The sequence below is a fragment of the Manihot esculenta genome, chromosome 2 (assembly GCF_001659605.2).
Source record: "Manihot esculenta cultivar AM560-2 chromosome 2, M.esculenta_v8, whole genome shotgun sequence".
Lineage (NCBI taxonomy): Eukaryota > Viridiplantae > Streptophyta > Magnoliopsida > Malpighiales > Euphorbiaceae > Manihot > Manihot esculenta.
Genome location: NC_035162.2, coordinates 8,910,329 through 8,936,846, shown reverse-complemented (window position 1 = coordinate 8,936,846; position 26,518 = coordinate 8,910,329). Strand labels below are relative to the sequence as shown.

General features: G+C 36.5%; 2 protein-coding genes and 1 long non-coding RNA gene across 9 annotated transcripts; 2 read left to right on the top strand and 1 right to left on the bottom strand.

Annotated features, from left to right (window-relative positions):
* The first annotated feature begins 80 nt into the window (after positions 1-80).
* LOC110608459 (MORC family CW-type zinc finger protein 3) lies at positions 81-11,955 on the top strand. 5 transcript variants are annotated; one of them, XM_021747678.2, is made up of 17 exons: positions 81-386; positions 829-864; positions 965-1,009; positions 1,277-1,358; positions 1,943-2,096; positions 2,480-2,606; positions 2,781-3,156; positions 3,980-4,163; positions 4,360-4,461; positions 4,556-4,885; positions 6,350-6,433; positions 6,526-6,684; positions 7,597-7,680; positions 10,179-10,316; positions 10,682-10,794; positions 11,405-11,544; positions 11,663-11,955. In XM_021747678.2, exons 3-17 carry the CDS (start codon positions 973-975, stop codon positions 11,761-11,763), a joined length of 2,211 nt encoding a protein of 736 aa, XP_021603370.1. In that variant the 5' UTR covers positions 81-386; positions 829-864; positions 965-972; the 3' UTR covers positions 11,764-11,955. The 5 variants fall into 5 exon arrangements, with proteins under 5 accessions (XP_021603370.1, XP_021603372.1, XP_021603371.1 ...); XM_021747680.2 differs by having other exon boundaries at positions 957-1,009; XM_021747679.2 differs by having other exon boundaries at positions 792-864.
* Positions 11,956-12,755: 800 nt separating this feature from the next.
* LOC110608986 lies at positions 12,756-18,381 on the bottom strand. The gene is made up of 2 exons (XR_002486947.2): positions 18,133-18,381; positions 12,756-17,051 (listed from the first exon to the last, which is right to left on the bottom strand). It is a non-coding gene; the product is annotated as an uncharacterized LOC110608986 (long non-coding RNA).
* A 430-nt stretch (positions 18,382-18,811) lies between these two features.
* On the top strand, positions 18,812-22,676 carry LOC110608983 (plant intracellular Ras-group-related LRR protein 4). Of its 3 annotated transcripts, none has more exons than XR_002486946.2 (6): positions 18,812-19,150; positions 19,436-20,099; positions 20,508-21,421; positions 21,514-21,702; positions 21,976-22,044; positions 22,410-22,676. XR_002486946.2 is itself a non-coding variant. In XM_021748277.2 (5 exons), exons 2-4 carry the CDS (start codon positions 19,466-19,468, stop codon positions 21,658-21,660), a joined length of 1,695 nt encoding a protein of 564 aa, XP_021603969.1. In that variant the 5' UTR covers positions 18,812-19,150; positions 19,436-19,465; the 3' UTR covers positions 21,661-21,702; positions 21,976-22,308. The 3 variants fall into 3 exon arrangements, 1 of the variants encoding a protein (XP_021603969.1); XR_002486945.2 differs by having other exon boundaries at positions 21,976-22,245; XM_021748277.2 differs by lacking the exon at positions 22,410-22,676 and having other exon boundaries at positions 21,976-22,308.
* Positions 22,677-26,518: the final 3,842 nt, after the last annotated feature.

Below are 26,518 nucleotides of genomic sequence, written 5' to 3'. Positions count from 1 at the left end.
AGATAGAATTAAGAAAAGTCGAGACGGCAAAAAGGAGACAATGCATTTAAAAGCTAAAGGAACTCGTTCGCATCGTGAACCCGAATCCCACTCGAATGAGATTACTGAATCACTGTCCGAGAAGAGATAGGACTTGAAAAGACCGCGACGTCGTTTTCCACTCTATTTCGTCGAGGCGGACGAGCCGCTTCAACTGTAACACTACTCCACGTCTGCACTGACAGGTGCACTCACCATTCTCTCCAACGGAGAGACGTCACTCCCACCGACTCTTTTACGCCTTATTTGCCGACCTTCGTTTTGCTAATACATGTGCAAAAGACCATCTTTTGCTCCCCCGTGCGGCTGGTTTTAGTTTGGCACTAGTTTACACCAGGCTTTTCAAGGTCTCTCTCTCTGTGTTTTTTCTTTTTTTTTTTTTTGGTTTCTCTCTGGTTTGGCGATCTGTATCAGAATTTCGTACTTGCGGTTTGAACTAGGGGTTTGCATGTTGTTTTTGTTGCTATACATTGTTCTATAGAAGTTCTATAAGTGCAATTTTTTTTCAAAGTGGTCGGATTTATGAGATTGTATGCTTGATTACGAGGTCTCCACTTAGTTTTCTCTTCTGGGCTTTGTTTGTTAACTTAGAATGTTAACTAAAAATCCAGTCTTTACGCTGGTGACTGGAATGTTTTACTTTTTTTTGTCTTTTATTTTATCACGGTTCGTGGTTGTTTGTTAACATCTATTTTGAAGTTGATGCGGGTGAAAATAACTTTGTTATCTGATTTCCTTGACCACATTGATAGGCGTTACAATAGTTTTTTTTTTTTCTTGGTAATCAAGCGGCAACTGAAGGGACGCAGCAGACTTCTCTTTTTGGTAATCAATATTCTCATTTATTTTGTCATAACAATGTAGCAGTATGTTTTTTTTATGCTTTTTCTTTCTATCTTATGCCTGATTTTGTTTAGTTCGGCAGGATTACAAATGGGAGATTCGCCATCAGAAAAAGGCCTGAATGAAGGTCAATATATATCTTCTTATTCCTCATTCTAGCTGCATTGCATGCTTAAAATGATGAATGTTCTTTCCTTGGTATGTTGACATTTGAAACATTAATTGTGAAACAGTGTCACATACCCCATTAGTATTTATGGTCTGTATTTAACTAAATATAGATAGAAGGCTAAATTGGTAGTTTAAACTTTAATATGAATGTTTCCACAGCTTTGCACGGAGAATTTTCTCTATTAATGTTTGTTACCATCGTTGCTACGATTTGATTTTGCAGGCCATTACAAGCAGTTTGTCTTCCTGTTGAAGGATGGGAAAACTATATGCAGGACCCAGTGCTTAAATCCTCCAGCAGAAGTGTATGCATACAGTCTCTTGTTATGATTTCTCTGGCTTTCGTAATAAAATATTGGTACATATGCTGGAGTACAGTTGAAGATGTTACTGTTGATGCATTGTTAGTATTGAAAACCTAATCTTGCAAATTGTATGCAAAAGTAGATTGTCTTGCTATAGATTGAGTTTTCTGCATGTCCCCATTAAAAGAAAGAAAAATTATAAAGGAGGAAGAAAGAATCACTAGAACAATAAGCTAATCCTGTCATGAGGGCTGAGAAATGCAAGAAAAGTACGGAGACCAGCTAAGAGAATTTTGCTACTGGTCATTGGTCAACCTAACATAATGAATGAGGAAACTATGTCACCAGCTGAACATATATGATATATCTTATTTCCCGTTATTCTTCTGAATATTAATGTGCAAGTATCATGAGAATAATACTGTCCTTCACATATTTTATTTCTGCATTTGACTAATCGTTTTTGGTTTCTCCCTTAGAATTCTTTGTAAATACTGGTTTTGTAAGAGATCCATCATCATAGACTTTTTATATATTGTGAGTTGTTTCTAATACAAACCTTCTTATTGTTTAATAATTAATAGGCCTCGACGTTGGAATTTGCATGAAATTGTACCAAGATCTAGGGTAAAAATCCATCATAATCTGCCTCATTGCTTTTTACGCCCTGCTGCTGAATGTTTACGTGACCAAAATGAGTGGGCAAGGTTTTTGTCTCATCTGCAGAAAAGAGACACGGTAAAAAGCTTTTCTTCTTGTTTTCTCTTGCTCCATCCATCGTTTGGCCACTGCATGGCCATAGCATGGTTCATCTTTCTTTCTTATTTTTTTTTCATCAGTAATATGGGAATGGTTTTATTGTTATTCATTAGGCTACCGTGGAAGGAAAAATTTAGGGAACACTATGAACTGTTGCAGATGTAAAATAAATCAGCATTTCCACATTATTTTTGAATGTTTCAAATGCACTTTTATTCTTTATATTTCATTTTTGCTCTTTTCTAAGATCTTAATTGTTTCAAATTGAAGGACACATCTTCCTGCATGGATGAGAGAATTCAGAAATTGACTATTTATTTACTTATTGTCAAGAATATATTTGATATCTATACTTTTTGTAGGTTGCAATTGCCAAATTTGACTTCTTTGAGTTCTATATACTTCCTCCTGTTGAAGCCTATAATTTTAGCCATGTTAGAGTTGCATACCGGGCAGAAAAGCAAAGTGGTCAAAAGCCTTGTGAATCAGGTGCATTGTAGTGTTAGTTATATGGTCTCTTTCTGTTAGCGAGAATGGGATCAGCATGCAATATCTGATAGTTGTAGTATTTCTATCTTCTAGGTTCAACTGAAAATTGTCTTTTTTTGTCTTCAAATGTTAAAGGACTACTTAAAACTGTTTCTCTTATTGTGCCATCTACAGTTGTGGATACAGCTGAAGCATGTCAATTTAAGCAGCAAAGCTTAGATCCAACTGAGATTTGTGGTAACAGTTGCTCCATGTCACCTCATGAGTTTTCTGCTAGGAACAATGGGCATATGCAGTCAAGGGATGTGAGCATTAGTGAAGATAATGGTGTGCCTTTTGCCAAGTTTGCAAAGTCAAATGGTGATCACCTTGGTTCTGTGCCAGTAGGTAGATGGCAGCCCTGTGCTGTGAAACGGGATGGATCATTAGAAAAAAATTATGTCCAGGCAGACCCAAGTTACCTGCAGACTCTTGGTCAAGCACATTCTGGATGGATTTTTGGTGCAATAGCTGAGCTTGTTGATAATTCTAGGGATGCAAAAGCAAGCAGGTACTATATACTAATTAATATATCTTTATTCTTTGGGCCTTAATTTTCTACTATTTATTTATTCACTGTTGTAATGATGAATATTTGCAAACCATATGCATCTCTTGCACCTCTTTTTTTTTTTTTTTTTTTTTTTCCCTTTTTTCTTTTTTTGGGGGTGGGGGGAGTTCATATATTTCCATTGTAGTTTAGGGCACTGACACTTGAGGATAGGGAGTTTTCATCAATTTAGCACTTAGATTAGAAGTTTCATTTTGTTTCCTTTTTGTATCATTTTGTTCAATGTCATCAAGTTTATGTTTGAATAATATCCATATGTTGTGAAATAACTCGCTGTATGGAACTAAATGCTTTATCAATGATATATATGTTTTATCAATGATATTTATACTGTCTAAAAACAAAATAACTTTTTTTATTTTAAAAAATTGTTAACTTGATACTGAAATGATTGCATGTGCCAATCTTTGTCAGGGTTGTATGGACTGTACCTGAATCTATGTAATTGTTGTCAAATAACTTGCTATGTGAAACTGAATGCTTTACTAATGATATCTGTACTGTCTCAAAGCAAAAATAAAATGTTACTATAAAAAGAAAAATTGTTTAACTTGGTGCTGATTTGATGTAGTTACCATATGGCTTGTACAATTTTTTTTTGATATAAATCTAACTGTTATTTGGTAACATATCAATGCATTAAAATTTTAGTGATACTAGCAAAAAGTAATGAATTAAACCATATGATGTTAATGATGTGGTATGTTTAAAATGTTTCCTTGTTTTTCCAGATGTGCATCTTACTTGCAGTTTGTGTTTACAGACTGGATATTTCTATTGAGATCATATATTCAAAAAGAGATGGAAAAGATATTCCTATGTTGTCAGTTATAGATGATGGCCATGGGATGACCCATCAGGAGGTTGTAAGAATGATGTGTTTTGGGCACAAGCAACCTGATGCAAATCATCAGGATCATATAGGGAGATTTGGTGTTGGATTTAAGGTAGCTTTTGTCATTTTTCTTTTTGTGGTTAACAAGCATTACTCTAATATTGTGATTATGGCTATATAGGATACATATATGATTTTTGAATATGCTTGAATATGTTTGTCTAAGTTTGACTTCAAAGCCAGTTTTGATAATTACAGTAGTGTATCAGTTAAATCTGCATAATATTAATCTGGATTTGATTTCTCAGACTGGAGCAATGAGGCTTGGCAAGGATGCTCTTGTTCTCACTCAGACAACTGATTCCAGATCTATAGCCTTCCTCTCACATTCTTTAAATGAAGGAAAAGATGTATGCTGAAAATGTGTTTTTTTTTTGTTGTTTTCTATTTCTTTGTAACATGCTTTAGTTTTTTCTGATCACATTGATTGAATTGATTCTGCAGAATCTAGAGATTCCCATTGTAAGCTACTGCAGAAAAGGACAGTTCATGGAATTAGATACAAGTGTCCAGTCTGAAGCTTTAGCAAAGTACAACTTGAAAGCTATTAAGGAATTTTCACCATTTGATAAGTATTTGATTGGTGAAAAAGCAGGCTTGTTTAGTAAAAAACTCACGGGAACACAGATATACATATGGAACTTAGATAAATGGGGCTCAAATTATTGTCTGGACTGGACCGCTGGATTAACTGGTCGGAGCTCCTTTCATCAAGGTGACATACTTATCCGTTCTAGAAGGGTTAGATCTCGTCCTGGCCAGATAAGTCAAAAGGTTGTGGATCCTTTTCTCTCAACTTCTATAATAAGCAGGCATAAATTTGGATCTAGAGGAAAATTATTTACTAGTGTTTCTATGAAACTTTTAACACTATTAATCTTAAAAAATTAGCCGCATATGTACTAATTAACAGCAGATAAAAGAAATAATTAACCGGTTATTATGTGATTCTGATATTGGAATAGTTAACTTTTGAATGAAGAGGGAAACTATTCATATCTCTGCACTTTCCTTGGTACAGTTCTTATGTATTTAATTAAATGTTGACTTTCTTCATATAATTTTCTTTAGAGATTTACATTGGAAAAAGAAGGCTTATTGAATTTATAAATTTTTTACCTGTTAATACCTATGGTTTAGAAATAATGGAGACGGTGATGGAAAAATTCATATTTAAGACTGACATTGTAATTAATATAATTTTATCTCAATGTCTTTGTAGATAATTCTATTTGTTTGTGACATTATTCAAATAACTGTTCTATTTGTTTTTATCTATGTATGTAAAAATGTCCACTTGGAAAATTGTTTTTATTTTTCTTTTACGTCCATCAGGTATATATATAATGTATATATATGTATCTTCACTTTCAATGATTTTTCCCACTTGGCAATTCTTTCACAAGGGCTTATTTCTACTCAAAAGTTTAAACATTGTATATGCATTATTTGCATTCCTGATATCTGGTCCATTCTGTTAAAAGGGATAAGTCCGCCAAATGTGGGAAACATTCCTTCCTCCATCTCCTTTTGAGTAATCATTTTGGTTCGAGAGTCAAGATACAAGAGAGGTACCAAAGAGATGGGATGTGAACTCAACACTTTATTGTAGATCATTTGTTATGATGTGCACAATACACTTGTGAATTGTGATTATGATCCTTGTTGAGATTCTTTCTGTAAATTTATAGTGATAATTAGGGATACGATTATGTGATATGATTAGGTTATAATTAGGTAATTAATTTATTTTCTTACCTAGTACTTACTCTTGTAAATAGTGTATATATCCCAATTGATTTGAGGGGAATAATCAATTATTTTCTCTCAAAACTTCTGCTTTCTTCTTCTTTCTTTCCATCATCTTCTTTTCATCATTGGTTTCAATCCTTATCAAACCATACTCAAAGGAAATTGACTACTTCATTCTCAATCCAAATACTTGTATGCACCAAACCAAGTGCAAATTAAATGCTATGCATAATATGATGTAGCCATTATTCTGTATTTAAATTGTGTCACTTTTCTGCTGCACGACCCTTGTTTTCTTCACTACTCTTTGAAACTTGCCATTTCTTATCATTCTTTTGCTGCCTTTGTTAGCCTTGAAATTTATTTGTACATCCACTTCCTATTGGGATGCTATTCCACATTGAGAAGCTAATGAAATACTTTTGAGTCATTATCTAATTATTTTATTATAACATGTGGTTGGCTGCATTTTTCATTTTGTTCCAGGTTCCCTTAGACTACTCTCTTAGATCTTATCTAGAAGTCATCTTTTTGGTTCCAAGGATGAGGATATATGTTCAAGGTTCACTGGTAATTGCTTGTTTCTCAGGCTTGCAGGGAAGTGATGTTATTTTTTCTTGCCTTAATTGTTTGATATTTAGCATGAGCTCGCCCTTCAACAGGTTAAAAGTAGACCGTTGGCAAAGTCTTTGAATAATACTTGTGAAGCAAATGGGATTATCATGGGCAAACGTGTTCACCTGACTCTTGGTCGATGTCAATTAGAGTGGGAGCAGGCAAATTGTGGAATTTTTTTGTATTGGCATGGCCGCTTAATTGAGGTCATATTCTGATCAATGATATGATTTTACTTGTGATTTTTGGTAGTGCTTAGTAATTTCCAATATCCTTTTGACGTTCATCCGCTTTAGTCATAATTTGGTCATGTAAAATGTGGTTTATGCTTCTTCCTTGTTTCAATTTTTCTTCTGTGCATTTGTTCCTACTTCCTAGGAATCTTGTCTCAAGAAGAGTTTCCGTGCCTGTTTATTAGTTTGTTAGAATTTTATCAGAGCTACTAATTAGCTGATGTGTGGGTTTAGCTTTATTCTTGGCCTGATCTTTTAAATCATAGGCATTATTGTCCAGTCATGTTTTGTATGAGGTAAATATTTAAATGAGCTTATATACTATTCAATTATTAAGCTTATAAGTCAGGCAAGCTAATAAGCTAATTCATGAGCTTATAGCAAGCCGACTCATAAGCTTATAAATGAGCTAGCTTGCAAGCTTCACAAACTGAGTATTGATTGATAAGTTCTTGCACAGCTCATTTACTACATAAGCTTAAAAATAAGGCTCAAGCTTGACTTATTAAGAGAGCTAGTTGAGAAGACCTGAGCGTAGCACAGCCATTAGTAGCTTGAGAACAGCTTGCCTCATTTGTAGCCCTAAATATTAACTGGCGTGCGGGAGTATGAAGCTTAATTTTGGAATTTTTAATTTGATGCCTCAATTTTTTATTCCATGAATTTAAATTACAGAGGAGATATAAATATGGAACTAAATGCATATAGGAAATTGTGAGGTATTGATGAATGTTTTATATCCGTTTTTTGATAATAGATAGAGTTATTTTTTCCTCTTCTTTTGTATAGATTTTATTCTCTTTTTATGCCCTCGTGCTTCCTTTACTCCTGTAACATCAGATCACGTTGATCTCTAACTGGTTGCTCATTTCTCTTGTATTTTAGGCTTATAAAAGAGTTGGTGGCATGGTACATAACGGAGCTGTGGGACGTGGAGTGATTGGGGTTGTAGATGTTTCTGATATAATGGTAGGCAGGTCTTTCTGAATAGGTCCTTGGCTGTTGTATTTTTTTCATTACATGTTTGAAATAATTATCTTAACAAGGAGATTTGTTTTACAAGCATAGTTGTTAAGGGTGCATTTGAGGTGCAATGCCTCTAGTGCTTGCAGCTTCTCAAGCACAAAAGGCAGTGACCTTTATGAGGTGTGCACCTGTGCATTCTGTTGCATTATTTTTTTTTTAATATGTTATTTCATCTACAAATATCCATTATTCATTTGACCTTGTGAGTGACTTCACCACCAAATCAAATTAAAACAATAAAAAATAAAAAGAAAGAAAAAGCAATGTTTCTCTATCAGACATGTAGAACCTTGAATCCAAGTGCAAAGAAAACAATGCTGTTAGTGTGTTTGGACTTTGGAAATAGAAAGAGCAAAACACAATTAGTTTCATCCCTCTTGGTCCTTTTTTTTTCTATCTTTTTCCCATAATCTCTACTCTAGTTTACTACTCCTCCAGAACTTGATTATGCAGGACCATACCAACCACACACTACTCTTTTCCTTTTCAAGGTGCCTCTTAAGATCCCATTTCTTTTCTACATGCTTTTGTTTGTTTGGATGTTTTTGGTGCTTAAACTTTGCAAAAGAATCTGCTGTTTTCCTTAACCTTGATTTGTTCACTTGGTAATGAGCAAAATATGCAAATAGGCATAAGAGAAGTTATATGGACAGAATACAATTTTTTATGGTCATGTTAGATTGTTAATTTTCCTTTCTAATTTAAGACATTATATTGTTGATTCTGCCATGCTAAATTAAATTGTTAATTATACTGTGTATCTTGGGAATAATATTTATTTATTTAGTATCAATCAAAACATATCTTAAATATGGAAAAGTGTGTGAATGCACATGCGTTTATTTGGATTTGGCCAAATAGCTGTGAGATCCCTGTGTATCAAATTTGTGATTGAGGTTGATTAGCCTGGGAATCGGCTGGACCTGTGTAGTTGCCCTGTGGAGCTTGTGATCTACTTATGAGTTTGAGATTTGTAGGTCCTAAAAGACAAAGAAAAGATTACTGGCAGAGGAAGCCTCTGCCAAAGGGCATCTGTGGTAAAGTTGGAGATTAGAAAAAGGGGGAGAACTCTTTTGCCCTCTCTTGTTTGAATGATGGCTCTTGTCCTTTGAAGAATAAGATAATAATGGCTTTTCTAGTTTTGAAAATACATTACACTGTTAGGCTACTAGAGAGGTATTTATGCTCATTTAGAAGTATGGCGAATGGCATAGGTGGTGTCCCCTAGTTGGTGGAGTACGAAATCATAGAGATGTTAAGTGCGATGGTGTGTGGAGGTTTGCTAACTATGCTTGGGGTGTTAGAGAGACTTGTGGCAGATTTCGTTTCTGGGATATATTCTTGCAAAACTTTTGGTGTGTGCTTCATTTATTGTGGAGTATACTTTTTCTTAGTAAAAATATATATACTTGAAGATAAGAATTAAAATAAAATCCTTCTCTCTAAATTTTATATCGTTCTCTTTCTAGAACTTATCGTCTCCCATTTTCTCACAGGTTCACTAGCCAAATACAGTCCCCTTTCCCTTTCTATTCTCCAAAATTAAAGCTCGTCTCCATTTCCTCTAGGCCCTGCACAACCATCACCCATTTGACCATCAACCCCCTTTCCACTGTTCCCATTTTCCCTGAAACATAGGCACTCTTGCGGTTGCTCTCTTGTAATCTAGGCATTGTACGTACTTCATCAGATAGCTGATAACAAGTTTCTGTTTTCTTCCCTACCCCTCCTAGTTTTAAGGATGATAAATGAGGGGTACAAAAAGAATGTTAGTTTCATATCGTCTACGAATGAATGGGAGTCAGACAAGTTTCGATGCCCTTTAGTTTCAATGATCATCGGAGAAGGATTTGGGAACAGAATAATAAAGGGTGACTAAAACTTTTGATGCCAAATTTTGTATGCGTAGGTGGCTGTAGCTGAGATTGATATTGGAGGATGGATGCGGTTAAAGCTATAATCTCTTGTTATGAGACAGGGATTCTATATATGCATTTTGGCTTTTGGATCTCCGAAGAAATGTTTTGTGGTATTAGTATGAGTAATTCTTGTTTATTTCTTTTGCACCTCGCCTTCGACAAGTGTGTGCCTGTGTCTTGGCTCCAGGACCCCTTCACATGTTTAATGGCTAACTTGACAAGGCTGCTTTTATGCGTACTTTTGTAAAGTGCTTTTCTCCTTTAATCTGAGGAAATATCTACAGTAGATAGAGACGCCTGATATCACTAAAATATTACTTGGATGCTTGAGAGTTTAAATTTGCTTTAATCGGTTAATGCTAAAGAAATAAATATACAGGGCATACCTACTTGAATGCAGTTGGTTAGTCCTGAAGGGCTTTTGGGCATTTACAACTTGCATTAGCTATATACATTGAACTTTTGAAAAAAATAGATATATACGTTGAACTAATACAGCTGTTTCCTCCCATTTTTTCATAGGATGATGTGAATGGTCGGGTTTGGGTGCATAGTAACAAACAAGGTTTTCAGGATTGTGAATCATATGCTCTACTGGAGGAGTGGCTGGGGAAGAAGGCTGATGAATATTGGGATAAGAATTTTGATTCATTGGTGCTAGTAAGACATGTTTTTGCTAATTTCTGTGAATTTTTTTTTAGCATGTAAATTTTCAACTGTTCAATATCAGTCTGTTTTAGTTAAAAGTTGCTTAGGGTAATGACCAAGGACCCAAGTAAAGAAAAACTGAAGCAAACCTTCCATTCATTTGAAATGGTGGCCACCCATTTAGATAATAAATTTGACAAGAAATATGATTTGAAATGCTGGAATTATTCCTTTCCTAATCAACTGCCTTAATTGAGATTGATCACTGTTTGTATTTAAGAAATGTATTATGTCTTCCTTTCTTTCTTTTTTTCAGAATAAAAAAAAGCTTTTGCAGTCCACATACATTATATTGAGATGATTTTTTACTGTTCCAGAAAAAGGGCAGTTTCCTGTACAAGCCTGACCATGAATGGGTTCAGTGTGATAAGTGTAGGAAGTGGAGGATGTTGAGTTCTGGATTTGACAGCAAGAATTTACCTGCAGAATGGTATTTATCTGTTGTATATTTGCTCTTCTTCTTCACCTGCTAATGCTCATCTTCTTCTCTTTTGTTACATCTGTTTAGTTATGGAAATAAGTCCAACTAAGCTCCTGAACTACTTTTTGTTAAGAGCTAAACAAGTCATATTATATAAAAAATATCTTTTATTATTAAAAAATATTTAATTATTAAAAAAATAATATTATATTAAATGAGAATTTATTTCGCCCTTCACTAAAAATATAAGGGCGTAATTAGCAAAAAAAAATTATTTTGGGCTTATTTGGCTCTTGAGGAGAAGTACAAGGGCTTAATTGGACTTAGATCCGTTTAGATACACGCTCATGCCAGAGAATTCATATATAGTTGAGATGTTTTGCATGTTGATCCATTCTAGAGCGAGTAGGTATGTTTAGTAGGTTTATGGCAACTGTTTGGATGAGCTTGTTCAACCTTTTGCAGAAATTTCATCAAATTAGTTGCACTCATGCTTCTAGGTGTTAAGGTTCTGGTGGCTCTTTTTGTTGTGTCATCTTTCATTAACTAAGAGTTGCATGTTATGGATTCTTGAAGATGCATGCGTGAGCTTAGTTTGATTTTGTTCTCATCTTGTCAGGTTTTGTTATATGGAACCTTTTGAGGGATCATGTGAAACTCCTGAGCAAAAGGTTGAACGCGGCGTCATTACAGTGTCTGCGAAACGGTCTGGATATGGCTGTAGAGATGTTGAAGATGATGCTACACTCACATCAGAAGGTAATCCATCACAGTGGTCTTTCATCCTTGCACAGCGTATCAAACCCAGTTCTAGATTGTTGATGGTTATCCTTATTATCAGAATATATACCCATTTTCTGTGTAATTTGGCTTGCAGGTGATAGTGATGAAAATTTTGATCAAACTAAGAAAGGCTCCAGGCAAGCGTTAAAGAGGATCAGAAAGGGAGTTTCTAGGGCTTGTAAGAACGCTGTATAGCAGTATATGAAGTGTCAACCATTTTGGCCCTTGAATGATTTGTACATGTCTAGATTTGTGGGAGGGGATTTGCTCATCACCTCCAAGCTTCTATTTAAATCCATGGATAATGATGAATGATTTTGAAAGACTTGTGGGCTTTTCTAGGCCACATCTGTTGATTGAAAATGGCAAAGGTTATTTGAGTCTTAATGAAATTCGTCTCGTCTCGTCTCGTCTCGTCTCGTCTCGTCCGATTCCATCAACAACTAATTCTCGTCCTTGTGTACTTTAAAATTGCTATATTTTAGATATTTAATCAATTATAACTCTCGTTGATGCATTAATAATTTAATATTTAAAATTATAAGTGTGTCTCCCGCAATTCGCGCGCCTTGGAGGCCTCTGCTTCGTTGGATTCAGTTTTCGCACTGGAACTAAACTCTCGTACAATTGGAGCGTGGCTAGTGATCGCGTCGGTATTTGCTGGCCTTTGTTATTTTCCAAATTCAGCCTGCCTTTTATGTAAAGCCCACCATTTTTTATAAAAAAATAATAATAAATTAAAATTGAAAATTAATTTCTCAGTTATTTTCTCGAGGCTCTTCCAAGCTTGCAATCGACCTTCATCTCCAAAACCTAATTTCCATTTGGTAAGCATTTTTCTTTTTCCAAATTACTTTTCCTTTTTGAAGATTATCGAATTATTATTGAAAAAAATATATATTTTTAAAAAATTTCCTGCTCTGTTTTATTATATATTCAATAATCAATTTTTTTTTTCAGAAATTCCGGAACTTTTATTTCACATCCGAATTTATTAAATAAATTCATTTAAAAAATTCCCTCGGAAAAAATTGCAAAATATTAAATCGTAATTTTGAATCGGTTTCGAGAAACACACAATTGAACGGAAATCTGGATTGAAATTTGGAAGTGAGGGTTTAAAAAAAAGTAGGGTTTATGATAGGTTCATCAATTAGGGTTTTAGAATTATAGATTGATCAGGTTGATGATGATTATGATCATGATTAGGATTCCAGAAAAATGTCAGAAAGAGAACAGTACGGAGGAGGCAGTGAAAGAAATCAGACACCGTCGATAGCGCCAACATCAAACATGAACCTCACATTCAGCGCCGATGGGGCTAATGCTGTTTACAAGCCCATCATGCCAATCACCAGTGATGATCCATTTCATCACGTTCAATCAATTTCAGCGCACCACCATGAGATGTTGATGTTGGGTGGTGGCGATGTCAGCGTCGGCGTCGGCGTCGGCGTCGGTGTTGGTGTTGGTGTTGGTGTCGATGGACTTAACGTGAACAACGCAGCGCCCATCAAGAGAAAACGTGGACGGCCCAGGAAATACTCCCCACCCCATGGTCATTTCGGCCTCAACCTCACATCTCCGCTCTCCCAGCTTCATCACAACAACTACCATGATCCCCATCAGTCTCCTCTTCTACATCACTCTGAATTTCAGTCTCCTCTTTCTCCATCATCCACTGCAAAGAAAGCAAGGGGTAGACCCCCTGGTTCTGGCCGCAAAAACCAACTAGCCGCTTTAGGTACGTTTGATCAATTACTTTGGTTTCTACTGTATGATGATGTGATTATATCGATTGGAGAGATGATGTAAGTGGACTTCACGGGATTTTGTTCCTTGGTCGAAATGACACTTTTACCCTTTATTTTATGTTAGAACGTTTCTAGTCCTTTTGCCCTTTTCTTTATCAAAATATTACTTTTCCGTCTTGCAATCTGAAATGGCCAGAGACGAGTCACTTTTTCTTTTTTGATTTAATTTATTTTTTTATTATTTTTTTAATGTGATGCAGAAATGTTTATTCAGGTTGGGTCATATGCGCAAGGAAGCAATAGAAGTGAAATTTATTTAAAGTTTTGTCCTATTTTAATTTTTTAGTTTTGACTTTTATTGCTTTCCAGGATCGGCAGTGGTTGGATTTGTACCACATGTTATAACAGTGAAGGCTGGAGAGGTAATTTTCTTTTTTCTATAGTCACTAAATGTCAATTCCTTAATAAAACAAAGGCCTATTTTCCAGGATAAATCTTATTTATGGCATTAGAAGTATTTTCTTTTCAACAGTGTACATCTATACTCCTGCAAAATTCATAGTGTTGAACTGTGGGTTTTTTGTTTTTCATTTTCATTGTGGCAAGGCATTGCATAATTGCAAGAAACTTAATATTTCACTCCTTTGGCTGACAACTATAATGCGTCTTATGGAAGAGTAGTCTTTCTGTTTTATTTGCTGCAACTTGATCATGGAATATTGTGTTAAGCCACCATCAGAATAAGGTAGAAAGTTTCACTGATAATGTACTTCTGGAATAACATATGTCTAGCCTTAAAATTTTTAGTTCCTCATAACATTGGATCAATACTGCTATAGTTAACCGTCAATGTTCTATAATACAGCTTAATGTGATCAGCGTGTTGCTTTGTTGACTAAGATTTTGGTTCATTAAAGGGGATGCCAATTAGTTTAAATCATGATTATACGCCTGAGGATAAGCAAATAAGTGTCATATTATAAATGCAACATGCAAGTGATGCTGCATACGGTAGCATTTGCAGTCAACTGCTATTGAAGCATGGTGCAGCGTTATCTTTATGGGTGGGGCATCACAGTATTGTTTGACATGGTTATGCAGTATGCGCTCGTGTATTTCCATTCCATTTCTTTTTCTCTGGAGCAAATTGGATACGGCAACTGAGATGGCTGCCCTTTATCCTACTTCCACTCATTTGCTAATGCAAATTGAAGCAAGATGTAATTAAAAAAAAAAAAAGAAGCTGCTTTTGTTCTCCCAAATAAGGGGTCTCTTTTATATATTTACTTTATAGCAGTTTGAACATTTTACAAGTGTTGTTTCATCTTTTCTCAGGAGTTATTATGTTTGATTTTAAAATTTATCCCCACAGGATGTGTTGTTGAAAATAATGTCTTTCCCCCAAAATGGTCCAAGAGCTGTCTGCATTTTGTCAGCAAGTGGTGCCATATCTAATGTTACACTTTGTCAAACTGCAACATCTGGTGGAACCGTAACATATGAGGTGTGTTCAAAGTTTATATTGTTTATGCTGTATATCAATTTACAATCACAGTAAAAGAAGAAAAAATTTGCTCCATTTTCTGTTATATAGCTGATTTTTTTGGAGTGGCCAAGGAAGTTGGGACAATGCAGTTTGCAGGGATTGATAATCTTTGTGAGTTTGGTGGAGGGGGAAAGGTCATTTGCTAAAGCTAATTGGCTAAGTCAATAGTTGCTGGGAAAAAGAATTTTAAACACTAGTTGCGGCACAGGAGAACTTTTGCCCTCTCCGCCCCTTTCTATTAAGTTGTTCTTTTTCATTGTTGGAGATTCAAGGAATCACAATGCTCACATGACATCAGAGTTTTTTTTTTTCTTTTTTGTTTTTTTCATATTAGAATTGGGGTAGCCAAGTTCCTCTCTTAGTTAAGGGGATAAGTTTGTAAAAGTACAATATATAGACCCATAAGATAATAATAATAAATAAATAAATAATAATACATGCACACTCAGAGCTAAGAGTTTTGTGCAGTAGTAGATTGATGAACTAGGAAAAGGAACAAACTAAAACTACAAGAAAAAGCATTGGTTTCTCTCTCTAGCAAAAAGGCCTGATTCCCCTTCGTTGTTGTAAATTCTTACTCATAGAAAATTATTAGCCCATCGTTAACTTGACTTTCTTGTTTTATTCAGATAGTTGTGTAAGAGACTCAGAAAATTTGATTCTTAAATATTGTATTCACAGATCAAGTCAACCCTTCTATCATTTGTTTATGCAGGGACGATTTGAGATTTTGTCACTTTCTGGTTCATTTTTCCCTTCAGAGAGTAGTGGCCAGCGAAGCAGAACAGGTGGTTTGAGTGTTTTACTAGCTGGGCCTGATGGTCGTGTTCTAGGTGGTGGAGTGGCAGGGCTCCTCACGGCAGCATCTTCTGTTCAGGTTCTTCTGCTTCTCATTTTTTCTTTTGTGCTGCATCAAGCAGTGATAGCCAATTTGTCATATAGAGACTGCATTATGCACGAATTGCATGATCTCTCAAAATGACTTTACGATGCCAAGGGAAATTGACCTTCTTCGCTTTCATATGTATTTTTTCCTGAGGTCTCTTCTCGTTGATGCATTGGAGTTTGTTTCTGTTTGCAGATTATTGTGGGTAGCTTTATTTCAGAAGAGTGGAAAGAGTCGAGACCGGGGATTAACCAACCTGAAACTATGTATGGTCCAGGTGCATCGATAGCAGGAAGCCCAACATCCCGAGGAACTTTTAGCGAATCATCTGGTGGCCCTGGAAGCCCCCCGAACCAGAGTACTGGAGGATGCAACAGTAATCCACAGGGAATGCCAAATGTGCCATGGAAATAGAATTCTGCTATAAGTTACTCTAACTTTTCTGCAAGGAATAGTTATTGTTCTAACATTATATGGGCATCAACACCTTGCTATAAAAGATAAGCCGATATAGGTTAGGTACTGTACTTTTGGCGAGTAGACAGAAGAGTTGTAACATGGAAATCCTTGGAATTTGATAGGCACCCGGTGGCCATTTGCAGTTTAGATCTGCCTTGTGTTTAAGTAGAACAGAGTCGAGTGTTCTTTCTGTGTTTCTAATTTATTTATATTTTCAAAACTTCCAAATAATGGATTTTTTTTTTGTAGGAAATAGACATTTAATTTTACTAGGCTTCATATTTTAGAATTTAGAATTTTGTTTAGGTTCTGACTCTCGACATTTCAGTTTGGGTTAAGTTTTAATTCTTAAAGGAATTTCGTGCAATTATTTTCATATAGATTCATACCTGATTTAACATTTAAACTTTAGACTTAGTTATTGATATATAATGTATCCTATAATATACCTTTAAACTATTTTTTAACTATATTCACTTTAAACTATAAAGTGCTTATATAATTAAATTGCAAGGAAACAATCCAAGGTATCCACCTTTCTTTCCAGAAGGACATTATGAGAATTATGCTGCCATTTGATCGAGTAGCAAGATGACTTAGAAAGCAGAAGGCAACAGTTGAAAGAATGTTAAAGATTGCTTACTTCTTGTGCTGCTTGTGTGAGAATGACAAGTGTTTTTTTTTTCTTTTTTAAATATTTAGCAAGTTTATCGGTATTCAGAGGGTCACTAACAACTCTATTGACACACTTACAGGCTTAATTTGATGGTAACGTATATTATAGTGAATTTGAAGATCTCAAGGTGAACTCTCTCCTATTCAATCTCCCCCTTATAACCTTGTAGGAAAAAAAGAAAAAAACAATTATTGACCAGTCTAAATACAAAGAAGGAACCCACCCCCTCCCTCTCTCTAATCATCCAAGTTTTTACATTAAATAAAGCTGATCACAGTAATGTAAGGTACTCTAAATCCCCAAAATGAAGCACCTGGAAGTTCAATACTCAAAACCAGAAAGGAACATCAAGAAGTTTAATTCAACCTTTGTGTTTTGAAAGAGGATTAACTGATAGACTCAAATCAGCTTCTGACTGACACATTTAAGGATCATCGACTAGAAAAGCATAAAAACTTAGTCAGCTAAGGAAGCCACTAGTTGTTACCACTAACAGCAACATGCATCCCTTTGCAGACTGGCACAGAGAACTTGCAATCACAAGGAGGTCAAACAAATCCAACAGCAAATAAACCCAACAACTAAAACAAAGTAAATCAAAAGAGAATGTCTTATCTAAATATGGCGAGAGCAACCCATAACCATGTAAGAAAAAACAAAAGGTGCCCCCTGCTCAGACTGTAATTGATGCTAGCAATAGAGAATAAGTGAGATTCTCTCTCCAACTTAAAAAATTTAAATCAAAGCAAATCTAACCTAATATGAAATAAGTTTAAATCTGAAAATAATTGGCTGATTTTTTTTTTTTTGGACAGGATAATGGTCTCTTATAAATCAAAATCAAGAAGGGGTCATGCCCTGCCAACTGCCAAGGCATCAACAGACAAGGTGTGAGCCAACGGCTAATGAAAGGCTAGAAATCCAAGAGAGTGGGCGCACCATACCCTTGGGGCCCAACCCAACGCCACAACACTGTGATCCAACACCAGCCTGTTTCAAGTTGTTCCCATGGCCCCTTTCTCCAAATCTCAAGGGCTGAATTTTGGAATCAACGTTAACCTAAGCATCTTTTGCACTATTTTTTTGGGATTAGACATCAGTTTTGACAGCCTATATGCCAACTCTGCAATTAACTAAACATTAACTCCATCAAATCATTCCCACTTGCTATTTAATTAAATCAAACTACTCCTACTACTACTGATTATAAGATAATATTGTTAATGTAATTGAAGAAATCCACCTGTGATTTTCTGTATTTGAGTTGCATTGCAATCGGCAATAGCGGAAGGAAGCATCCAAGTTTCCGTCCATCGCAGTCGCCATCACCAAATGTGAAGAAGCCGATGGTGAGGGACAGGCTTTAAGCACAGCACGTGACTCCGTCTCTCTATGATTTCCCTTTCTCTCGGTTACTGCCACCGGTTTGCTCTTCTTAAGTCGTCAATTCACTATTCGCTTTTTCCACGAGCAAAAACGGTTATGGCGTGAGATGCACTGCCAGCTGGCTGCAGTTGGATTAGTGAACAGCTTTTTTATTAAATTTTATATTTAGCTCAACCACGTGTCCCCTTTTCCTTCGTCGACATCTGGACACTGCATTTACTCCTTCCCACACCCCAACTCATTCCTTTTCTGTTTTTAGAAAATGACGGCCTTCTTTTTACCTTTTTGCCCCTCCTTCACGTTTTACAATATCTACACTTCCGTTATCCACCCTGGTTTTTCATTTCTTTTTTCTTTTGACCATTTTGCCCCCCGGCCACCGCAGTATTGCACACTCTCTAGCCTCCGCCATTTCCACCTAGGGGTAAATGTGGAAAATTAGTGACGGAAAGCGGAATAAGACAAGAGGAGGGTGAGTATAGCTTTCCTTTATTTTCAGTTTGATAACCGATTACTCATAATTGTTTTCATGGGTTTTTTTTAATGATTTAATCAAATTATCTTTAAAAGGAAAATAATTTATTATATATAAAAATCAGAATCCGCCAAATCACAACAGCAAGGTGCGAGGAGGAGAAGCAGAAGCATAGTATTATGGGAAGAGAATAGCTGGATTTCAGAGAAGACGACGCAGGAGACTCTGGATTTCAGGCCAACCTCTTTACTCATTTCTTAACTACCTAACTTAAACCCTTAGCCTTATCTCTATCTCTACCAATTTTTTCTTGCTTTCGTTTTATTAACATTGGCGAATTCTGTTCTGGTTTATGCAAATTCATTCGCTTTCAAGTTTCAGTACCGCCAAAACAAGAGAGGTTAGTTCATTTCGTTGAAATCTGATTGCTTAATTGCTCCTACTGTCCTTACTATGCGTAATATGTAATTGTTCTGCTGAATTTTTCTGTCTCTTTGATGTCGTCCTGCTTGTTCTGTGTAGTAATTGTTGGCTATTGCGGAAGTGGATTCTCACCTTTTTTTATAAAAAAAATGATTAACTTTTTTCTGCTGCTCGATTATCTCTATCTCAATTTCTCTCTTCCAGAAAACCACAGTGATATCTAATTTTCTAGTAACTGATTTTGAAATACTATGCTCTTCAGGTTGATTTAGGAATTTGAATACAAGGTAATATGGATACGACGTCGTCTGTTCGATCCATTGATCAGGCTATCGAAGAGATCATGAGAATTCACAGATCGTTACCGACGAGACCTGGGATCGATGAGGTGGAAGCTGCCAAGACGTTGATTCTAAATGTTGACAAAGAAGACCAGGCGAGACTTGAATCCATTTCCAGGCAAACCAAGAGCCCTGATGTACCCCAAGAGCTCTTTACAATCTTGCAGGAGATGCAGAAGAATTTGGTTTATTTCCAGAGCAAGGAGCAGAAGAGGGAGGCTATGAAATTGCTCGATCTCGAAAGTGTTCACGCTCTGTTTGATGAATTTATCCAGAGAGCTTCCAAATGCTTGCATTCTACTTCAACTTTGTCCTCTTCTTCCTCCTCCAACGGCTCTGCTTCTACAGTTTCTTGCAGCGGTTTCTCTAGGGCCACTGCGCCAACTTCCGTTAACAAATCTTCTATTACTGCACCATCGAACTTATATTATTCTGAGAAAAATCCTGCGAGGCCTGCGGAATTTTTTACCCGAGACGATAGTTATGTGAAGAAGGCCAAGTCGTCCTTTTACTCTGATGGAACTGGCGTTTCGTCCATGCCCCATATAGTGGATTCCACTCTGAAAACGACTGTAACTACTACAGGTGTGCTTCATTTCGTCAACTTTTAATTTGCTGTCAATTTTGTACATAGTTCAATTACAGAATGAGCATCAAAGGATTCTTTTGAATTATGGGAATTAGATCTTTGATGGTTCCATTGCAGAGTCTGTGTTATTGATGTACTGTTGCTCTTTTACACGCAGTTTATTTTGTGTTTTAAAATCATAGATTTATATTTGATAGAACCCATGTTTTACAAGATATGGTATTTTGACATTTTTGAGACCTCTAAACATCCTCTATTTTCACTTACAAAATGGTTGATTGAGCATGTTTTCTCTTCAAAACCTCCAAAATAATTTCAAATACTTCCCTTCTTAGCAACGTTTTTTTTTTCAAAAAACTATAAAAACGCTTATTTGATGTGATTCTGTGCTTCAAATGTTGTAGGACAAGATGGTGACAAGTTGAGTCTAATAAAGCTTGCTAGTTTAATTGAAGTCTCTGCCAAGAAAAACACTCGAGATCTCAATCTCCAAAACAAATTGATGGATCAGATTGAATGGCTACCTGATTCAATAGGCAAGTTGTCAACGTTGGTTTCCCTAGATTTGTCTGAGAACAGGATAGTGGCCCTCCCAGCCACTATTGGAGGCCTTTCGTCCTTGACAAAGTTGGATTTGCATTCTAACAGAATTGCTGAACTCCCAGAATCTATTGGAGATCTTCTTAGCCTAGTCTTTTTGGACCTTAGGGCTAACCAGCTATCATCTCTGCCTGCTACCTTTGGCAGATTGGTACGCCTTCAGGAGCTTGATTTGAGCTCAAATCGGCTCTCTTTGCTTCCTGAGTCTATTGGTTCACTTATTAGCTTGAAGAAGCTAAATGTGGAGACCAATGATATTGAAGAACTTCCTCACACAATTGGCCGATGTTCTTCACTAAGGGAGCTTTATGCAGATTATAACAGGCTTAAGGCACTCCCAGAAGCTGTAGGAAAGATAGAAACCTTAGAGGTTTTGTCTGTGCGTTATAATAACATCAAACAGCTACCTACAACTATGTCATCTCTATCAAACCTGAAGGAGCTCGATGTGAGTTTCAATGAGCTTGAGTCAGTGCCTGAGAGCTTGTGTTTTGCCACCTCACTTGTCAAGATGAATATAGGAAACAATTTTGCTGATTTACAGTCCCTTCCAAGATCTATTGGGAACCTTGAGAATCTCGAAGAGCTGGATATTAGCAACAACCAGATACGAGCTCTTCCAGACTCTTTCCGGATGCTAACACGACTACGTGTCCTACGTGTGGAAGAAAATCCTTTGGAAGTGCCACCAAGACATATCGCTGAAAAAGGTGCTCAGGTAAGATGTTCCTGCCTTCATTATTTGATTAGAATATGATTCACTCCCTCTCAGGGCTAATTTATTTTCTGTATTTTGCTTCTTTTCCTCAGGCTGTTGTTCAATACATGGTTGAGCTTGTTGAAAAGAGGGATGTGAAGACACAAGTCATGAAGCAGAAAAAGAGTTGGGCTCAGATCTGCTTCTTTTCAAGGTCTAACAAAAGGAAGCGCAATGGTATGGACTATGTGAAAGCTTGATTGCACAAATATAACAAGACGATGACAGGACCTTGATGTTGGGTAAGTTGCTGGACAATCTTCATCATATCCAATTTATTGATATAATTAGAATCACATTATTTTGCGAGTATGCTAGAACTTTTGCTTAGGTCTTTGAATGAATCTTTAGACAATAGTTACTTGGTTAGGCTGGGTTACATATATGAAGGGTGAGGAGGGGGGTGGTCAGCAGAAATTAATTAAGTCACGGCTATTACTAAGCAAAATTTAATGAAGTCAAGCTGCAAGAGACTCATGTATTTTTGTTTTTGCTTGGCTTTGTATTTCTTGCAGGGATTTAACAGTTTATAAAGCCTGAGATCCTAATGCAACTAAAAATCCATCCATCAAACAGGGGACTCGGTTTGTAAATCATGGCTCTTACTCTTGCTTCTTAAACTGTAGATTTACATTTTTTTCCCTCCTTTTATTATTTTTGTACTGTATTAATTGGTTCCAATTTTACTTGATTTGTATCTGTTGTTCTTGAACTGTAATGAGGTGTACAATTCAGCCGGCAGATAGGAGAGGAAGAATATACGGTTTTCTGTGTCCCTCATTGTTGTATGAAGTTTGACTTTGACTTCTTTTTTCACCACTTCAATAGATTCCCTTTCCTTTGAATCAGATTTTAGATTCAACAGAATTTTTGAATTCAGTTTTGTGTTTGTCTTATTCATGGTTGAAATTGTTGTCTAGATTTTTCATTGGTCAAGTTTTCCATGCAGACGGGTGACTTTCTCCGCCATTCATTCAGACTATGACAATGCAAATTATGTATACAGACATTCATGGCCTAGTAGTAGAAGGCATTATCAATTTGCCATTCATATTTCATTTGCTAATAGCTATACTTCACTGTGCCTTTCTTTCTTGCTGGAAAAGATCGTGATGTTGGTGTTCCGTGCATTTTGATTTTAGACTCTTTTTTAAGTCGTGAGGAAAAAAAAAAAGATGTTACAAGGCAAATCAGTTATTTCTTGTTTCCTTTACAATTTTGTCTTATGTATTCCCTTTATAACTTTGTACCGATTCTCTTATTTTCTTATTTCATTGGGTAAATACGTTTGAGAGAGGCACTGAAGTTCAATCCATTGCTATTTTAGAAATTGCAATTGGTGGCTGCCAAAAAACGCCCCGTTTCTAGAATAACCACGAAAGTCATTACAAATTAAACCACAATAATTATTCTCAAACCCCATCACCGGCGCGAAAAGCCAGAGTCCCTGGGGCCCAAAAATGACGAGAAGAAATCTTGATTTAACTAGTTAAAAAACTGCGAATCATTTTTTTTAGAATTTTAATTTTTAAAAAAATATGAAAAACAATTGCAAAAAGTAAAAATGATTTTTTAGAGTCAATAAATTTGTGAAAAGTATATTTAATTGATTTTTTGTCAGTTATTATGTTTAGAATAAAAAAATGAATTGATTTTAATTTAAAATTCTTATTTAATAAAAAATTGCATTAAAATGGATAAAAATGATTGTATACAAATTTATTTATTTATTTTTTGTTACAAATGATGTATTATGGAGCCAATGAAATAATAATGTGCAACAAATTGCTCGGGTTGTCAAAGCGAATTAAGGCAAATTCGCATGATATTAATTGGGATGGCATCATCACCCAAAACTAAGAAATTCATCGTCTATTTAGCTTTTCACAAATCTCACGCGCTAATCAAAATTGTTCGAGACAAATGAAGAACTCATCACACTTAAACTTGCTTAGTTGTGCTGGCCCAAGGTATAACATCCATTTGATATTGTATACAGAACTCGTCACACTTATGCCGCTTAGTTGTGATTGTTTAAGCTATAGCATCTCATTCTATCTCATTCTCGGTTTTTCGGGATTGAATCCTCTTGCAAAGTGCCTTTTTTAAAGCTTCTTTTTTTTTTCTCCTCTCTCTCAGAGATACATAAAACCAAAGCAGAAAATTAAGGGGTTCTCAAACCCCAAACAAAGTGATCCTGATAAGCTGGATTTGAGGAAAGAGACAAATCTGAAATCATCTTTCTTGCTAAATTATGAGCAATCTAGTTCCCTGCTCTCTTGATGAAACTGAAAACCAGTGAGGGAAGCCTTTTCATAATCTCCTTGATATCAGACACCGAGCTGTGAATCGCTGGGGGTACTGGACCTTCCATGATAGCCTTAAGGAGAACCTGGCAGTCACCCTCCACAGTTACCTTACCGAGATTGTTATTTGAAGCATAAAGAACTGCATCCCTACTCGCGTAGCTTTCCAAGATCAACGGGTCAATAATATGTTCCACCATTCTGCATCTCCAATCAATTATATGTCACCGATGATTCCTGACTACAAATGCCACAGCTCCTTTACCACGCCTTTTATCAGCAGCAACATTGAAATTAATTTTAAGTTTTCCCGGATGGGGTGGTTGTCACTGATCCGAAACGGGGGTAGGTGGAGAAGCAACTTGAAAGACTTGTTCTGCCCGGTTAAAATCTTCAAGACTTAATAATGCAGATGAGATTACCAACGTGCAGTCTTGTTGTTTCTGAAATTGAAGAAGGTTCCTGCATTTCCAAGTAGACCAAAGTAAAAACGCAGATAATTGAATAAGGAACTTACCATGAACCATAGATGAGAAAGGGGAGATCAAAAGCTGCCAACAGTCCTTGATAGGAGAGTTAGGTAGCGTGAAGTTTCTTAAACCCAAGGGAGAACCAAACCAAATGCGCATAGCTCTAGGACAGTCAAAGAAAATGCGGCGCAAGGATTCTTTGGCTCCACAAAAAAGGCAGTCCGGGGAGATGTGATGAAGGCGAGAATTGATTGCAGTGTTGGTAGGTAGCTTTTCTTGTAACAGACTCCATAGGAAGATGGATATTTTCGGTGGCAAGGGGTTGGACCAGATTTTTTTCCAGAAATTGGATAAACCATGGTAGCAAGAGGCTCAGGTCCAGCCTTCCTGTGTTGATCATCATGGAGCTGTTTGGCAATATAGTAGCCTGATTTGACTGTGTACTTCCCTCTCCTGTCATAATGCCATACTAAAAGGTCTTTTGATTGACAGGGACCAATGGGAATGGAGAGGATGTGAGGAATCACATAGTCATCAAAAGTCTCTCTAATTTTAAGGAGGTCCCAAGAAAGAGTAGCTCGATTAGACACCCGGAGAGCTTGAGCTTCTTTAAACCTGGAAGATCTGAAAATAAGCTCGGAATCCAATGATTAGAGTAAAAAAAAAATCGATCTCCCATCACCAACTTGCCAACGAATAATCGTCTCCAAAGAATTCTATGCCATCCTACCATTTTGAGCCTGCATAAAGGTAGAGTGTAGGAAGTATTTGCCTCTCAATAATCTAGCCAGTAGCGAGTTGGGGTTAGATAAGATGCGCCAGCCTTATTTGGTGAGTAAAGCCATGTTAAAGCTTTCGATGCTTTTAAAGCCCATACCACTTTTGCTTTTAGGATTACGTAATGATTCCCAGAAGGCCCAATGAATTTTTGGCTCGTCTTGTGTTTGATCCCACTAAAAGTTCGAGACCACGGAGTTAATTGAATGACAAAAACTTGATAGAAGTTGGAAACAGGTCATGGTGTAAACCGGTATCGCTGTGGTAACAGCCTTGATAAGAACCTCCCTCCCTCCCTTTGATAGTAGTTGTTCCTTCTGGCTCTTCGTCTTATTGAAGACTTTTTCTTTAAGGATCGAGAAGACTTGGCTTTTTGATCTTGGTATATCAGCAGGTAACCCAAAGAAATTATCCGGATGATCAACCTTGGTGATATTTGAAAGAGCTGCAATCCTCCTTCTTAAATTGTGTGGGGGTGTTAGCACTAAAGATTAAGCTGGACTTGTTCAGATTCACCGTCTGACCACAAACAGCAGAATAGTCATGGAGAATTTGACGGATGATTTCAGCCTTCTCTAAAGATTCTTTCGCATAGAAGGAGTCATCGGCAAAGAGGAGGTGGGAAATAGCCGGCCCTCTATGGGAGACAGATAAACCCTGCAAGGAAGGCATGTTAATTTTATGCGATATACCTTCCACACAAAAGAGAAAAAGGTAGGGTAAAGGGTCCCCTGGTGAAATTTTCTAGAAGGAGTAATGAAACCCGAACGATGGCCATTAATTTAGATAGAATAAGGAACTGTGCTAACGCATTCCATTATCCAAGAAATCTAGGACTCATGAACCCAAAGACAGATAGCATGAGCTTCAGCTATGCCCATTCCACGCATTGGTATGCCTTGCTACTATTCAATTTGGGAGCCATACCAGAAGAGTTCTTATTTGATCTAGTTTTAAGCTTATGCATGATCTCATGGTTGATGAGGATGTTATTTGAGATAAAGCGACCTTTAGTAAAGGCGCTTTTGCTGTTGTCCAATAATGGAATCCATAATCGGCTGCAGCCTGGAAGTAAGGACTTTGGAGATAATTTTATAAAAAAACATTATAGAGTCCTATCGGCCGCAGATCGGCCATAGATTGCACCTGTTTTACTTTAGGGATAAGAGTTAAGATTGTGTGGTTGATCCCTTGGAGAATAGGTCCTCCTGTAAAAAAGCTATTAACAGCATCAAAGATATCATTTTCTAGAATAGACCAGAATCTTTGGAAAAATAAACCTGTGAGACCATCTTCGCCTGGTGCTTTTATATTGCCAGTGGCAAACACTGCTTTCTTGACGACTTCTCCATTGACTGGTGAAATAAGAAGAGCATTCATTTCTGTTTCTCGCTCGAAGTTGGAAACCCTGTGTGAATGCTGAGAAGTTTGCCGGTCTTCAGGAGGCATAGATGTTGAAGAAATAGTCATGGGCTATAAGCTGAATATCCTGGAGATTTGTCTTC

Excerpts from the sequence above, each read along its gene's own strand:
- LOC110608459 (XM_021747678.2), top strand. The coding sequence starts at position 973 with ATGGGAGATTCGCCATCAGAAAAAGGCCTGAATGAAG. Across the intron at positions 2,607-2,780 it reads TCAAAAGCCTTGTGAATCAG|TTGTGGATACAGCTGAAGCA; the intron begins GTGCATTGTAGT and ends TGCCATCTACAG. Across the intron at positions 6,685-7,596 it reads GGCATGGCCGCTTAATTGAG|GCTTATAAAAGAGTTGGTGG; the intron begins GTCATATTCTGA and ends CTTGTATTTTAG.
- LOC110608983 (XM_021748277.2), top strand. The coding sequence starts at position 19,466 with ATGGATACGACGTCGTCTGTTCGATCCATTGATCAGGCTATCGAAGAG. Across the intron at positions 20,100-20,507 it reads AACGACTGTAACTACTACAG|GACAAGATGGTGACAAGTTG; the intron begins GTGTGCTTCATT and ends CAAATGTTGTAG. Across the intron at positions 21,422-21,513 it reads TCGCTGAAAAAGGTGCTCAG|GCTGTTGTTCAATACATGGT; the intron begins GTAAGATGTTCC and ends TCTTTTCCTCAG.